General features: G+C 37.6%; 1 protein-coding gene across 1 annotated transcript in view; it reads right to left on the reverse strand.

Moving 5' to 3' along the window:
- Positions 1 to 485: 485 nt before the first annotated feature.
- Positions 486 to 14,256, reverse strand: part of CD200R1 (CD200 receptor 1) — a 36,746-nt gene continuing 22,975 nt past the window's right edge. The window contains exons 3-8 of the mRNA XM_045186057.3: positions 10,211 to 10,258; positions 7,099 to 7,416; positions 6,733 to 6,981; positions 3,142 to 3,244; positions 2,599 to 2,641; positions 486 to 1,895 (exon numbers count right to left, since the gene is read on the reverse strand). Coding sequence (XP_045041992.2) covers positions 1,797 to 1,895; positions 2,599 to 2,641; positions 3,142 to 3,244; positions 6,733 to 6,981; positions 7,099 to 7,416; positions 10,211 to 10,258 — 860 coding nt within the window. The 3' untranslated portion in view covers positions 486 to 1,796. The remainder of the gene's footprint in view (positions 1,896 to 2,598; positions 2,642 to 3,141; positions 3,245 to 6,732; positions 6,982 to 7,098; positions 7,417 to 10,210; positions 10,259 to 14,256) is intronic.

Here is a 14,256-nt window from a genome sequence, read left to right on the forward strand (position 1 = left end):
GTAATATTTAAACATATTTTGAACCTGTGAGCCTCATCCCAAGTAGGGATGATTTGAGAACTAAGAAAAGGTCAAGGACCTGGTTATGATGTCTACTGTGCATACCGCTTGGTAATATTTATATGGGAAACTTAATGGATTGTGGCGGCGGGAGAGGGGGGTTGGCCAACTCAAAATGATGTCAAAATAGTTCAGTCAAATATCATGTGCCAAGTGAAATTATATTAGTTTTACATCCAAATAGACTAAAAATTCTTTTAAGGATAAAGCCTGGAGTAATCAAAATGTCTGGAGGGAGGAACATATGTTAATAAAACAAAATAGCTGTCTTAAATATTTCAAATGCATAACTGAAGAACAAATGGATGTTGTTTTAATTTCTGCCATACTGAAAAATGTTAATATTTTTCCTGCTGTAGAGAAACAGACTTAATTTTTTATAAATAAATTTTAATAATGTTAAAAATGATTAATATACATATTCTTAACATTTCATTCCACAGAAAATGGAGGGGAGGGTCATGTCACCCTGCAGCCATTCTCCTAACATGTACAACATGTTACATCGATTTCCAAGTCCTCCGTAATGCATATTTAGCTGCTTACACAGTCGATAAACATGTTACTTGATAAATGCATCACAATAAAATGTATACTATAAATGTATACACATTTCCATTTCATCATATCCGCGAAACTCGTCAGCTTTAGATATTAGACACCAGTACCACCACAGAGATACAATGAGCTGAAGTCCTCATACGTGTTCTCATTTCCTCTTTCTCTCTCTCTTTCTATCTCTCCCTCTTAATCTCTCTTTCATTAATGCAACAGATAATAAGTCTGCTTTTATTAAATGGTATAATTCTTATTATAATTTTACATCATATCAGTAACTGGTTGATTAAAAATACAAAGTGGGAATTTTTCAGATATTATAATAACAGTATAGGGAAAGGAACATTCGAAGACCATTGGAGGGAATGTAAATAGATACAATTTGACATATCAATCAATAATAAAAATGCACAAACCCTTTGACCTGAAATTACTCTATAAAAACACTTGAACAAATTCAAACACATATCCACAAGAAACATTCTGTATGGTATTGTTTATAATAGCAAAACACAAACAAATAAACAAAACTTAAAACAATCTAACTGTCCATCACTAGAGTTGTGATTGATTAAATTACCATACAACTACAACAAAATTTTATGTAGCCATTAAAAAGAATGAGGTAGCTCTTCTTGTGTTAATAAAAGATAAAGATCTCCAAGATATATTATATTATTAGCTTTCTATAAGTACAGAACAGCATTGTAGCATTTTCTCATTTGTGTATTATCAAGAATATATGTATGTATACATATAAATATACACATACCATGAGTATAGAGATATGTCATAGGCACATAGAAATTTTCTGAAAGAATACATGAAACTTGTTAATGATTGCTTCTTCTGTAGAATTATTTCTCGAGGAAGCCAGTTTTTATTATTTACTGTTCTGAACAATTTGAATATTTTATCATAAGCATGTGCTTTCTTTGTAACAATGTCAGTTCTTCAGAGAACTAGCTGGTCACAGCTAAGATTCTAAAATTTCAATTGTATAAGGATATGAAAGCAAATCCTTTAGAACTTTTATGTCTTCTAAGAATCTTTGAAAAGCTGATCTTCCTTTCTAGAACTCTAAGAAAATCAAAACAGTAACTGTATTGTATTGTATCTTGATTCATTTCTCCTGGTGCCGGATTCCAGCAACTTATGAAGTGTGGAGATTCGTCCTATCAACTTTGTAACACCTGAGATGTCTTCAGAACCCTGTCTGTGGTATCGTAGAGTGGATTGCTCTTCTCCGTATAGCTCTCATAGGGCTGCATTTCATCCTAAGAAAAATCTCAAAGTCAAAATCAATTCAAAAAACCAAAAATCATTGTAGAAATTACCTATCTTTTTGTAACAGGTGCCCACAGCTTTGGTATCTACCAATAGTGTTTATATTTGCGTCTCTGGGCTTATATGACTATAGAGCACGTTTTTTAATGTTTTATCAAAAAACATTTATTGATTATATAACACTGACTTGGTGTTACATCTGACTTGGTGTCACATGATAAAGGTTGTGTGAAAGTAGGGATGATGAAGAATGAAATGAGATGAGAAGTATTTCACAGGAGAGGATCAAAGACTTAGTAACTCCTGATTGTAAGAGAGTAGGGAGTAGAATAGGTTTTAAACTTGGGCAAGAGGGAAATGATGGTGTTTAAAAAGGAAAATCAAGAATTAGAGGTGGTTTCATAAGGGATAAAACATCAATTCAGTTTCTCCAAAGATTAAAGTCCAAATGAAGCAAACATTATGCAATTGTAAGATGCAGTTCATGAAGTGAAAATATGGATTTAGGGGTTATGTAAATACAGTAATACTTGGTAGATAATTACAAAATAAGCACACCTAACTATTTGCATTGTAAAATGAGAATTTTTGCTTTTAAACTAAAACAATAATATTAATGAAAATTACAAACTATGTAGATTTTCACACTATGTGGCTTAAAATTTGCAAATATTCATTTAAATCTTATCTTACCTCCTCAACTGGAATAGGTTCTGTTTTTTTCAATTTACATTTTCTGTAAAAATAAAAATAAGTTGAATTAAATTACAGTAAATATTATTATTTAGATTGAATATGGAAAAACAAAACAGCATACTATTGATGTTTATGGTTCATTTTGATAGAAGTCATAATGAATTGGAAATGAATGGAGAATACTGCTTGTAGTTAACACACCCAAACAAGATAATTCTGGATTTTGGAAAAGGAAGTGATAGAACACATGTGACAACTCCTCTTTGGTACATGAAATGAATTATGATGATCCTTTTCCCAAATAGTAAATTAGCAGGCACTGTTTTTTCCAAAATCCTGCCCTGAATGGCCTAATTCACTGTGCTTTCATGCCTAGGTAAACTGGCAAAGTCCCTCTCGTCACTCACAGTAGTCCAAGTCTAACACCTGCAGAATATGGGGAAAATGATGTTAACATCTTAATTTTACACAGTCAAATCCCTAATCACAACCACTTCCTAGACGAATAAAGCTGAAGAAGAAAAATCTATCAGTCCATACCTGCAGCCAATGATTTTCAAAAGCCAAATGGATCCCACGATGACCAAGAAAAAAATAGAGAGGGTGATACATATAATACTTAAGTTCTCTGGTGTTTTGGCACCTGTATATATGGACACAAAAATAAATGTTTTAATATTACTTAGCACTAAAAAGAAATGAGCTATTAAGCCATGAAAAAAAAAACATGGAGGAAGCTTAAAAGCATGTGACTAAGTGCAAGAAGCCAGTCTGAAAATGTTACATATAGTATGATCCCAAACATATCACAAAAAAGCAAAAGAATAAGACAGTAAAAAAGATCAGGGGTTGCTAGCAGGGGTGTCCAATCTTTTGGAGTCTCTGCACCACACTGGAAGAAGAAGAGTTGTTTTGGGCCACACATTAAATACATGGCAACACGTAATCACAAAAACAAATCTCATACTGTTTTAAGTAAATTTACAATTTTGTGTTCAGCCACATTCATAGCTACCCTGCCTCATGCAGCCTGCGGGCTGCAGGTTGGATATCCCTGGTTAGGGTGAAGAGAGAAATGAACAGGTGGAGCACAGAGGATTTTTAGGGCAGTGAAACTACTCTGTATTATACTATAATGGTGAATACATGTCATTCATACATTTTTTTAAACTCATAGAATGTACACCTAGACTAAACCCTAATGTAAACTATGGACTTTGGGTGACAATGATGTGTTAATATAGCTTCATCTATTATAACAAACGCACCACTGTGGTGGAGGGGGTGTAGATGGAGGGCATGCTGTGCACGTGTGGGGCAGGGGGTGTATAGGAAGAGTTCTCAGTATTTTTTACTCAATTTTGCTGTGAATCTAAAACTTCTCTAAAAAAATTTAAAAAGAAAATAAAGTTCATATACATGTGCATATACATGGTTAAGTATGTTGCACTGGACATGAAATTCACTTCCGTAATTTTATTTCAAACACTTCTGACCCATTAATCATTAAAATAATTGTTACAAGAAAATTGCTTTATCAATCGAGACTACAGTTTCCAGCAAGACATCATCTTATTGTCAGGATTTTGTTGCTCTCTGTTATAGTAATAGCAGTATTTCTCATCTTCAGAAATAAATAGAAAGTTGTAAGGGGGGTAGCTGGAAAAATAACCCTAATTTTGAAGGCAGCAGAGGGAGATAGGGGGGGGGCTGGGCAGGCTGACATCCAATCCCTCTACCTTCCTTTAACATTTTGTTTTTAAACACTGGATTTCGTGGTATTTCATTAGAAAAGAAACACGTGGTTTTACAGCTTAAAATAACAACATCGTTTTGAAACCCTCTCCCTCATTGTGCTCTCTTTCGTTGGAAGTACACCAGCAGAGGCTGAAGATCCCCCCACAGGGAAGACAGAGGAGATCCCTGCGTTGTGTGGGAGTGGACTAGCCAGCCCCTTGAATTCTGAGATTCTATGAATATGACATCATATTTTCCTAGTGGGTGGTCGGATTCCATACATAACCAGGGCTTTTACTCTTCTCAGTAAATTACTCTTCTCAGTAAATACTGCTAAACTCCTTAAAAACAAAAACAAGTAGCGATTTAAGAAAGAATATTGGAAAACGGCAGTTCAAACACATGGGTTTGTCGCTTCTCCATTCTTAAAACTTATTAAAATATCAGTAAAGAAATTTTTAAAGTGTACACTTGCAAAGACAAACCAAACATGGATGAAGTCAAGAACAGATGACATATTTCAAATTGTTTTTAGATGAAAAATGAACAGAAGAATGGCAAATTCAGAGTGAAATAAGTAAAAACCTTAGTGCCCACAAAACTTCAGGAATACTCTAGAGTAGGAAAGACTCAATAGAGAAAAAGAGGGATGTGGGAAGGGAAAGCATGGGCTAAAAGATGGAGGCTTCTTTGAAGGTCTGCATTAATAACAGACCTGAATGTAGCTTCCTGAAATGTAGCTGCCAAGTCTCCTCCCACCCTGGCAGCCAGATCACTACCCCTTCCGACCAAGTGAAAGCAGGAAGTTTAACCCAGAGAAGATGAACTGGGGAGACTCCAGAGTCAGGGATCCAGACCAAATGGAGGGTGGAGATGAGGTGCCATACTGAAAAGAGGTATTAAAGGAAAGTCAGAGTTCTGAAGAGCCAAAAACATACACACACAGCCCTTTTTTTCCCTGCTCTCAGAACACTGACAGCAGTCAGACTTACTCCTCTAAAAAAAAGAGACTGGAGTTATTTTCTGCAGAACCTGAACAGCCTCAGAGAAAAGACCTACAGATAATTAAGGAATCCCCAATTATTTTTTAAAATTTGTTTACCACCTTTCACCCTATTGAAATTAACTATTTGACAAGCCTAACCACAGATAACATAGGTTCCAATCAGCTCACTTTTGAATGTTCCTTCGCGTTGAAATGAATAGATAGCAAAGGATTAGCAACGAGTTGGAAAGTCTCACTTATGAAAGAAAGAGATTAAAACTAGCAAATGTCTGGAAGGCAGAAGGAACTCAGATTAAATAGACGCGAATCAAGCAGAGGATCCAGGAAAAGAAAACGTCCAGGACAACAGCTGTGCAGCAGGTCTAGTGGCCAGTCAGGCCAAACTGGAACAAGAAAACGTAAACACTCAAGAAGGGAAGCCTTCAAGCAAAAGAATGGGACTGATGGACTGCCTAATAATCAAAAAAGAAAGTATGAACTTATCTCTTGATTTAGCACTCAACAAAGTTAAATATTCAAAACAATGCAAACTATGGCCCTTTAATTTAACAAAAATTGCTGTATATTAATATAAAGATGAGGGAAGGAAGGTAAAGTGAAATCTTCATTTACCATTAGAAAATAGGCACATAATGTCTAAATTTACTATTTTAAGAACTATCAGTAGGGGCCCATTATTTAGAAAAATGAAGTTAATTACCAGGAAAAAAAACACCTAAAGATCTTAACATACTTGCTTCTAGCAAGTTGGGTGAAGATGGAGAGGTAGAGGTGGAGAATCAGGGGAAGGGCTCATTTTTTCATTATAAACATTATAGAACAACTTGGCTTTACATGTGTGATGATTAAAATAATATTTAATTTCTTAATAACAAGCAATGGGAGTAGGCTGGAAGGAGAGACTGGAAAAACTGAATAGTGATGAACTAGTCATGGATGTTATATTTAAGAAATTCTATAAAAAGCCTGAAGAAGAAAATTCTACCAGACTAAAATTTTGTGAAGAAAACTTAAGGGTGACTGTATCCTTCTGGTAAAAGTATAACTTTTTGTTCAAAATTATACTCTATTCTTCTACTAAAATCATAAGTATTCATTTAAAAGTATACTACTCAAGCCAACTTACTACTGGATAGAAGTGAACATTAAATTCTTTTTATTTTAATTATTAAAGATTAAACCTCATTCTAAATATGGCTTCTTACAACAAATTTCTGTATTGCTCTTCTAGATACAATCTTACTTGATGTAGGAGAAAGAAATAGCACAGAAGGTGGGGAAAACATGAGAACACCCTTGAGTGAAACTCTCTGCACACTACTTCTTCCTTCTTACCATAAATCATCTGAAAGAGTGGAAAAATCAAATACAAGACTAGAATTACTTACCTTGATTCAGCTCTGTGGACAGACTCCAGTTGCCAGCCTCGTGGGAGACAGAGCAGGACACAGTAGACACATTGCTCTCTGCCCAGTGGCAGGTACTCTGGACAGTCACTGTGCCGTTGTCCCAATACTTATTCTCAGGGACACAATCTCCGTCTGGGGTCCAAGAGATCCGAGCAGCTGGCTTCCCTGCAACTGCCATGCACACCACTGTTCTATTCTTGCTTTGAAACAGGGTCACCTCAGGGGCCACTGCAGAGACAGAGGGGAAAATGCTTCAGTCTTAACACATTACATATGGAACTTAAAGAGACATTTCCTTCAGTCCCAAATCTGGTCATCTGAAACACCACAGTGTATGTTCCTTACCTAACACTTGGAGGTGATATCCATGGTAGAAATTCCCATCAGGTGTTACCACTTCACACCTGTAAAACCCGTCATGAGGGGGGACCACTGGATCAATCTGAAGGGCAGCATTCTGGTCAGGTCTGTAGGGCCAGGTTATTCTCTCGTCAGTACAGTTTACCTCTGTGGTCTCATTCTTCTCTCTCCCGTAGGCTCTGATGCAGGAAGGCTTGTCTGTGAGCATTATTTCCCATGTTGTTACAATCGCATTTGTCAACGGGACAGGAGGGCAGGAGAGCACAGCCTTTGTGTCCACAGGCACAGTTAGGGAACTGTTAACTGGACAACACACACACATGCACACACGTGCACACACACACATGCACAAAGAATGGTAAAAGAAAGCTTGGTAAAGAACTTCATGTGTTAAATTTCCCACAACATATTACGTAAAGTTGTACTAGAACATTCTTTTGCTGGTGGTCTCATTCCACAAATATTAGACATATTAAAAATTAAACATTCATGAAATGCATATAACATATTAAACTGAGTTTAAAGATTAACTCATTTTCTCCTATATTATGTGTTATTAGGTCAACAGTATGTATTAAATGTGTGAGATATTTTTTAAGTATTTTGAAATAAATTCAGGAGTTTTGATATCTATGAAAAACAAGAAAACACAATTCTCAAGTAAAAGAAAAAGACAATGAGTCTTTTGCTCAGAGACTATTATATTTACTTTATAGCTCATGCTCCTTGGGGTAGAATATAGAATAATTAGTGGTGTGGTTATGTCCTTCTAAATTTTGATGAGAGAGAATAAATCAGTAATACCAAGACTAAATGCTTATCCCTACGTATGGTACCTCAGACAAAAATAAATATGGTAAGTAAACAGTATTAGAAATAATTGAGATGGCATACAGGTAGCAAGCTGGACATTTTTTACTTTCTTTTTTATTTGGAGAATCAGAAAGGAAGCAAAATCAACAGACCTTCCTCCCTTCCTTTCTTCCTTCTCAGTTACACACACTCCCGGGAAGTTTATTCATACAGATTTTGTTCCCATACAATCACTCTAATTATGAGGATTAAATATATAGAAGTTGAATCATTTCTCCATCTTTTAAAGTAAAAATTAAACCCTGCAACCTACAAGTAGTTTCCAACACGGAAGTTCACATTTTCCCCATAAATTGACATACTGCGTCCATGACTTGTAGGGGTTGCTGAGAGGTGATTAGCTACCTGCTATGACTCACCTGCAACAGAGGTGAGTGCCCATGATTTCATCACTTTAACATGAGCAGAACCAGCTGTGGCAGGGCAGAATTTTTACAGGAACCGAGCTTGCTTATGCTAAACTCTGCATGTGATATCTATCCTCTCCTCTCCTGGTGTCACCTGCCTCTTCTGTGATAGACTCAGGCCTTTGAATTTCACAGCCAAAGAAAGATCGCTTAACTAGGTGGAGGAAGGGGGAGGACTTTAAAGCAGACCTGAGAGGCAGTTACACCCAAGCTCCTCCCACCACTCCAGGTGGCACCCCTCACAGGGGGAAACTCCAACTTGGCAAAGGTTTAGCAGCAATCAAGAACATGGCTTGTCGGGGAAAACTGAGTGAGATGTAGGTGAGCAGACACGTGCACAAGGGAAAGATGCTGAAGATAAAACCAGAAAGAAAGAGACAGGTGAGGGAGCAAGTTGTGAAAGCTCTCTTATGTTCTCAGGAGTTGGAACTTTAGCTTGTAAACACTACGAGGCTTTAATGTTTTTGCCTAATATTTATAAGTGTTTGACTCTATTTTTTAGAAAGTACTAGCTAATCATTTAAACACATGCATTTTAAGAGGACCGTTGGAGTATCCAAAATAGTAACTCCAATGGTGAGGAATCTAAGCACAGTGGATATTCTACATTCTTTCACCTTCCTCTATTCCATAACTTTCAGTCAATCACCCAATCACCCTTTTCCTTTATGATAGTTCTTACAGAATTGCTATTGTTTTCACCCTTTCTTCACCCTCCTTTTTCCTTTTTAATGCCTGTCATGATCCTTTACAATGGCTCTGCCCTATACTCAGTGGGTTTGGCACCTGTCTACACAACTATTCTCCACCCCTCAGATCAGCTAGAATGATTTCACCTCCTGCTTCACTGGGGATAGAGGGTGGATTCTCATGTTTGCTCCAGCACCAGCAGTCATAGCCTGTCTTTTCTGGATCCTTTGTCTAAATACCTCCCACTCTCATCCAGCCTTTTACACACAGACAAAATCCAATTGGCTTTCAGAATTCTTTTCTCACTACCATCCTCTACCTAGTTTAAATCCCCATCATTATGCACCTACATACTGACTACAAAAGCCTCCTCACTTCTGTCTCTGTCTCAAAACTCTCCTGTCCTCAACTCATACCTGACATTGCAACCAGGCCCATTGTTCTATAACACAGATGTGACTCACTCAACCCAAAGACCCTTCAGAGATCTCTTCCTCCCTGAAGAAAACATGTAAGTGCCTTTGTATTGGCTTTGAAAGTCCTTTTCCAAATTGACTCGCCTTTCTAATCCTGTCACTCCCTACATTGCTCCCACACTTCAGAAAGAAAACACCAAGCACAAGAGCTTTTATCTGTCTTTCCTCACATTGTTCTTGTGGTCTGGCTGGCCCTGTACAGCAGTCTTTGCCTCTTCCTCTAAGGCCCGGTTCACGTGATGCCTTCTCTGTGAAGCCTTCTCTGAGCCTTGGTGCCAACAGCTCCCTCCTCCAGACTCCTGGTGCCCTTGACATGACCGCTGTGTGCATGTCTGTGTGCCCCCATAAAACTCAGCTCCCTGAGGTCTCTCTCACAGTCTTGCTCATCTTCCTCATCCTTGTGTTCCCTGTAAAGCCCAGCACAGTGCCTGACGAGAAAGCTCCATGATTTCCAAATGGAATTCAACTGTTTGGGGGAGGAGGGGAGGGTCATTCAGGGTCCCTCCCCCACAGCATTCAGATCACCACATTCCTACACTGGGCACAAGGCTGGCTGGCCCTCAGACCAGACCATCGGCTGTGTTTCTAAGAAAGTCCAACACTCTATTACTTCAGTACAGCCATAGGGAAAAAACACAAAAAGTATATTACCTTCTGTAGGAACTTTTGCATGGTTCTGCTTTCTGTCCACAGATGAAGCTAGAAAAATATTCAGAGAAAGTAAATGAAATCAATTTTAGGTAGGTAAGTGAAGGAGAAGCCACTGTTTCTCCACAAAATCTTATGTATAACTTGATAGGAAATCAGTTAACCATAAATAAATTACATTAAATGCCTTACAAAAACATATGAAGTTATTTCATCATTTAATGGAATAATATGTTAACAAGTGAAAATTATATTCAGAAGCCATTAATCAATGATTTCTCATTTGTAAGATGCCTTGTTTAGTACTTGACTACTATTTTGTATGAGGTAATCCCTACATCCCTTCCCTAGCCACAGTGGATTGGACCATCATGGACACCTCACATTAGCTGATTACAGTCCTGATTTCAGTTGTTTGGTCCAGTCATGGGCCCCTTACCCAATCATCAAATCAAAGACTTTCTTGAGAATTTTGAAACCAGAACTGACAAGAATAGTTCATTCTTCTTCCTTCACCACTTTTCCTATTGCAATGGATAACTTTATGTCAACTTGACTAGGCCAAAGTTCCAAGATATTGAGTTAAACATTATTCTAGATGTTTTTATGAATATATTGTAGATGAGATTGACATTTAATCAGCAGGCTTTAAGTAAAGCAAATTAGTGCTTTACCATAATGTGGGTGAGTGTCATCTAATCAGTTGAAGGCCTTAATTTAAAAAAAATTTGACCTCCTGGAAAGGGAATTCTGACAGACAACTGCCTTCACACTTGAACTGCAACTCTTTCCTGGGTCTCCCGGCTGTTGGCCCAACCTGCAGATTTTAGACTTGCCAAGCTTTTATAATCCCATGAGCCAATTCCTTAACTCTCTCTCTCTCTCTCTCTCCATCTCTCTTCTCTCTCTCTCTCCATTTCTTTCTCTCTCTCTCTCTCTCTCTCACACCCCACACACACACATCCTGTTATCCTGTTATTCAGTTTCTTTGAGAAATTCTGACTAATACATCTATGTTGGGAAGACGGAAACAGAAGCAAAGTGTGGTGGGGAGATGGTAGATAAAGAGAGAAAAAAATGGCAGTCTTCACCTAGCTCAAATTTCTTATTCCATCATTCTCATCATCCCCATGCATTCCTTTCTTTGGGTTTTACAGTATTTCTGATGTCAAAGTAGTCTTAATCTACTAGAAATTTGATCTCTGAAAAGCTTCTCTTTTGTAGCATTGTTTTTTAAAACAACAATGATTTTTTTAAATTCCTTATGATTTAAGGGCTTAAAAGATTTCTTCCTCTGGGTTGAACCTTTCAATAAGCATTTATGAGACTTCTGGTTATAAGAATATACTCTTGCTCCCCATTCTAATTTTGTACCCAGTTCTACCACATTAAAAAATAAACAAAGAAATTCAGTAAGGGTCTTAGAAATGAACAGCAAACAGGCCTCTGAAATAATTGGGCTTTTCTAGGCAGCTGTTATTGGCTTTGGATAGAAGGAAGGCAAAGAATGAGATTCTAACTATTGCATTTAGTTTATATGAAACTCAGGAATCTATTCCAGAAACAGATAAGAAGTCAGAGCTGACCTCAGAGGGCTTACAAGGATCAAGCTCTAACTTAGAAGTTCTAGATTCTAAAGCTCTAAAATTCTTAGCATGAAATACAGCTTAGCCTTTCCAGTCATCTCCCATCCTACCACACACCCAGCTTCCAAGGCTTCTGGGGTGTGTCAATTTCTTCCATTGTCAAATTCACCACCACAAGACTGTGTGTTTGTAATAGAAGAAAATTTACAATGTGGGTACCTTTGATTACGGTATTGTTTGAGTTTCCATTGGGAAGCATCAAGAGGAAAATGTGAAGATTTATTAAGAAAAAGGGGAATAGCCCTGTCCAGGTGGGTAAGTGGTATACATTATGCTGTACACAAAAAGGCTGCAGGTTCTATCCCAGGTCACAGCATATTCATAGTATACCCAGGTTATGGGTTTGATTCTCATTTGGGTTGCCTACAGGAGGCACCTGATGGATGTTCTCTCTCCCTCTCTCTCCCCCTCTCCCTTTCCCCCTCCATCTTCCTCTCTCTCTAAAATCAATGAATACACGTATATCCTCAGGTGAGGAAAAAAGAATCAGGAGTATAAGTAAGATGGGATAGGAGTACTGGAAGAGAAAAATCAAGATCTGCAAATATTTTCCATAAAGAACTGAAAAATAAACATTTGAGTCTTTGCAGTTCCTATATTCTCTGTTGTAAGTATTCGTCTCTGCTGTTTCATAAAACAGGAAGCTACACATAATATTTAAATAACTTAAATACTTAAATAAGCATGGCCTTGTTCCAATAAATTGTTTTATCTTAACCTGAGGACAGTTTTCACTGATTTTAGAGAGAGAGAAGGGGGAGAGAAAGAGAGAAAGAGACATTGATGTAAGAGAGAAATATCAATGGTTGGCCCTTCTATGCATCCCAACTGGGGATGGAACCTGAAACCAATCAGGTATGTGCCCTGATTGGGAATTGAACCTGCAACCTTCTGGTGTACAGAAGATGCTCCAACCAACTGAGACACCCAGCCAGGGCCAATAAAATTTTATTTACAAAAATACGTGGCTGGCTGGATTTTGCCCATGGGCCTTAGTTTGCTAACTCTTGATTTAGAATATAGTGTTTTGTTAATTCTAATTTCTTACATTTACCACAATTTAAAACAACAAACATCTATTGAGCATTCTGTTTTATCCTGCTTACTTTGCCTTCTAAAAATTAAATAAATCTCTCCTAACATCTCTAACTTCTCCCTCAACTTAAATAAATTGCCTATTCTATTTTTACTATAAACAGCAGCCAACTTCCTTCCTTCCTTCCTTCCTTCCTTCCTTCCTTCCTTCCTTCCTTCCTTCCTTCCTTTCTTCCTTCCTTCCTTCCTTTTTTTACCCAATGTGAATTGCATCAAGTATTGAGGGCACCCAATTGCATTCTGAAGAATAAGAAATTATTTTTCTGCTTATTTAGTACTGTTTCAAGAATGTGATCACTAGACAAACCAATATTCATAATATTTTTCATCCAACTTTTGAAAGAAAGAAGGTAAATGGATTAGCCAAAGAACACGTATGCATAACCCATAGACACAGACAACAGCGTGGTGATGGTCAGGGCAGAGGGGGTTGAGGGCTGCATGGAGGTGAGCAAAGGGGGTGCAATGGGAACACCAGCTGAGGTAGCTCCCCGGTGACCAAGAGATGGCAGCCAGGACAGGCAAAGGCTACTGCAGTAGATGAGGGTTTTCTCTTGTGGGCATTCAGCCTCTACTGCCCTGAGGCTGCTCTCTGTTTTAATAATATAAGCTTCTGTCAATGGAAAGTTCAAAAACACAGCCTTTGTTGATGTCTTCATAGGGATGTTTAAAGGCTTTTCTTCTATCCTTTGAATTTTATATTATATGCCTCATAGAAATTGTTATTTTAGTGACAATGCAAGTATTTTTCATGCTGTAGACTGTTAAGTGTTCCCCTCTCAGTGAATTCCCATTTTAGCAAGATTGTCTGAGAATATTGGCAATTTGGCCACAATAGTTCTTAGCAGATACACTAATAAGTGTCCAGAAACTACCAGAAGGATTCTTTTAGAGGAGCCTAGTCTTGCATTAAGTGATGTCTTCATAATTGACTTGAATGAAGTCTTCAAGCATTTTGAGTTTCAATGATTTCCCAATGGGCTGCATTGTGGATAAGGCCTGCTTAATAAAGATTTTCCATTGTGGTTTTAATTTGCATCTCTCTGATGGCTAATGATGCTGAGCATCTTTTCATATGTCCCTGGGCCCTCTGTATGTCTTACTTGGAGAAGTGTCTGTTCAAGTCCTTTGCCCATTTTTTAATTGAGTTGTCTTCCTGGAGTGGAGTCATGTGAGTTTTTTATATATTTTGGAGATCAGGCCCTTGTATGAGGTATCATTGGCATGTATGTTTTCCCATACTGTTGGTTCTTTTTTCATTTTAATGCTGTTTTCTTCAGTCATGCAGAAGTGCCCATCAGCAAATGA

The sequence above is a fragment of the Desmodus rotundus genome, chromosome 2 (genome assembly GCF_022682495.2).
Source record: "Desmodus rotundus isolate HL8 chromosome 2, HLdesRot8A.1, whole genome shotgun sequence".
Lineage (NCBI taxonomy): Eukaryota > Metazoa > Chordata > Mammalia > Chiroptera > Phyllostomidae > Desmodus > Desmodus rotundus.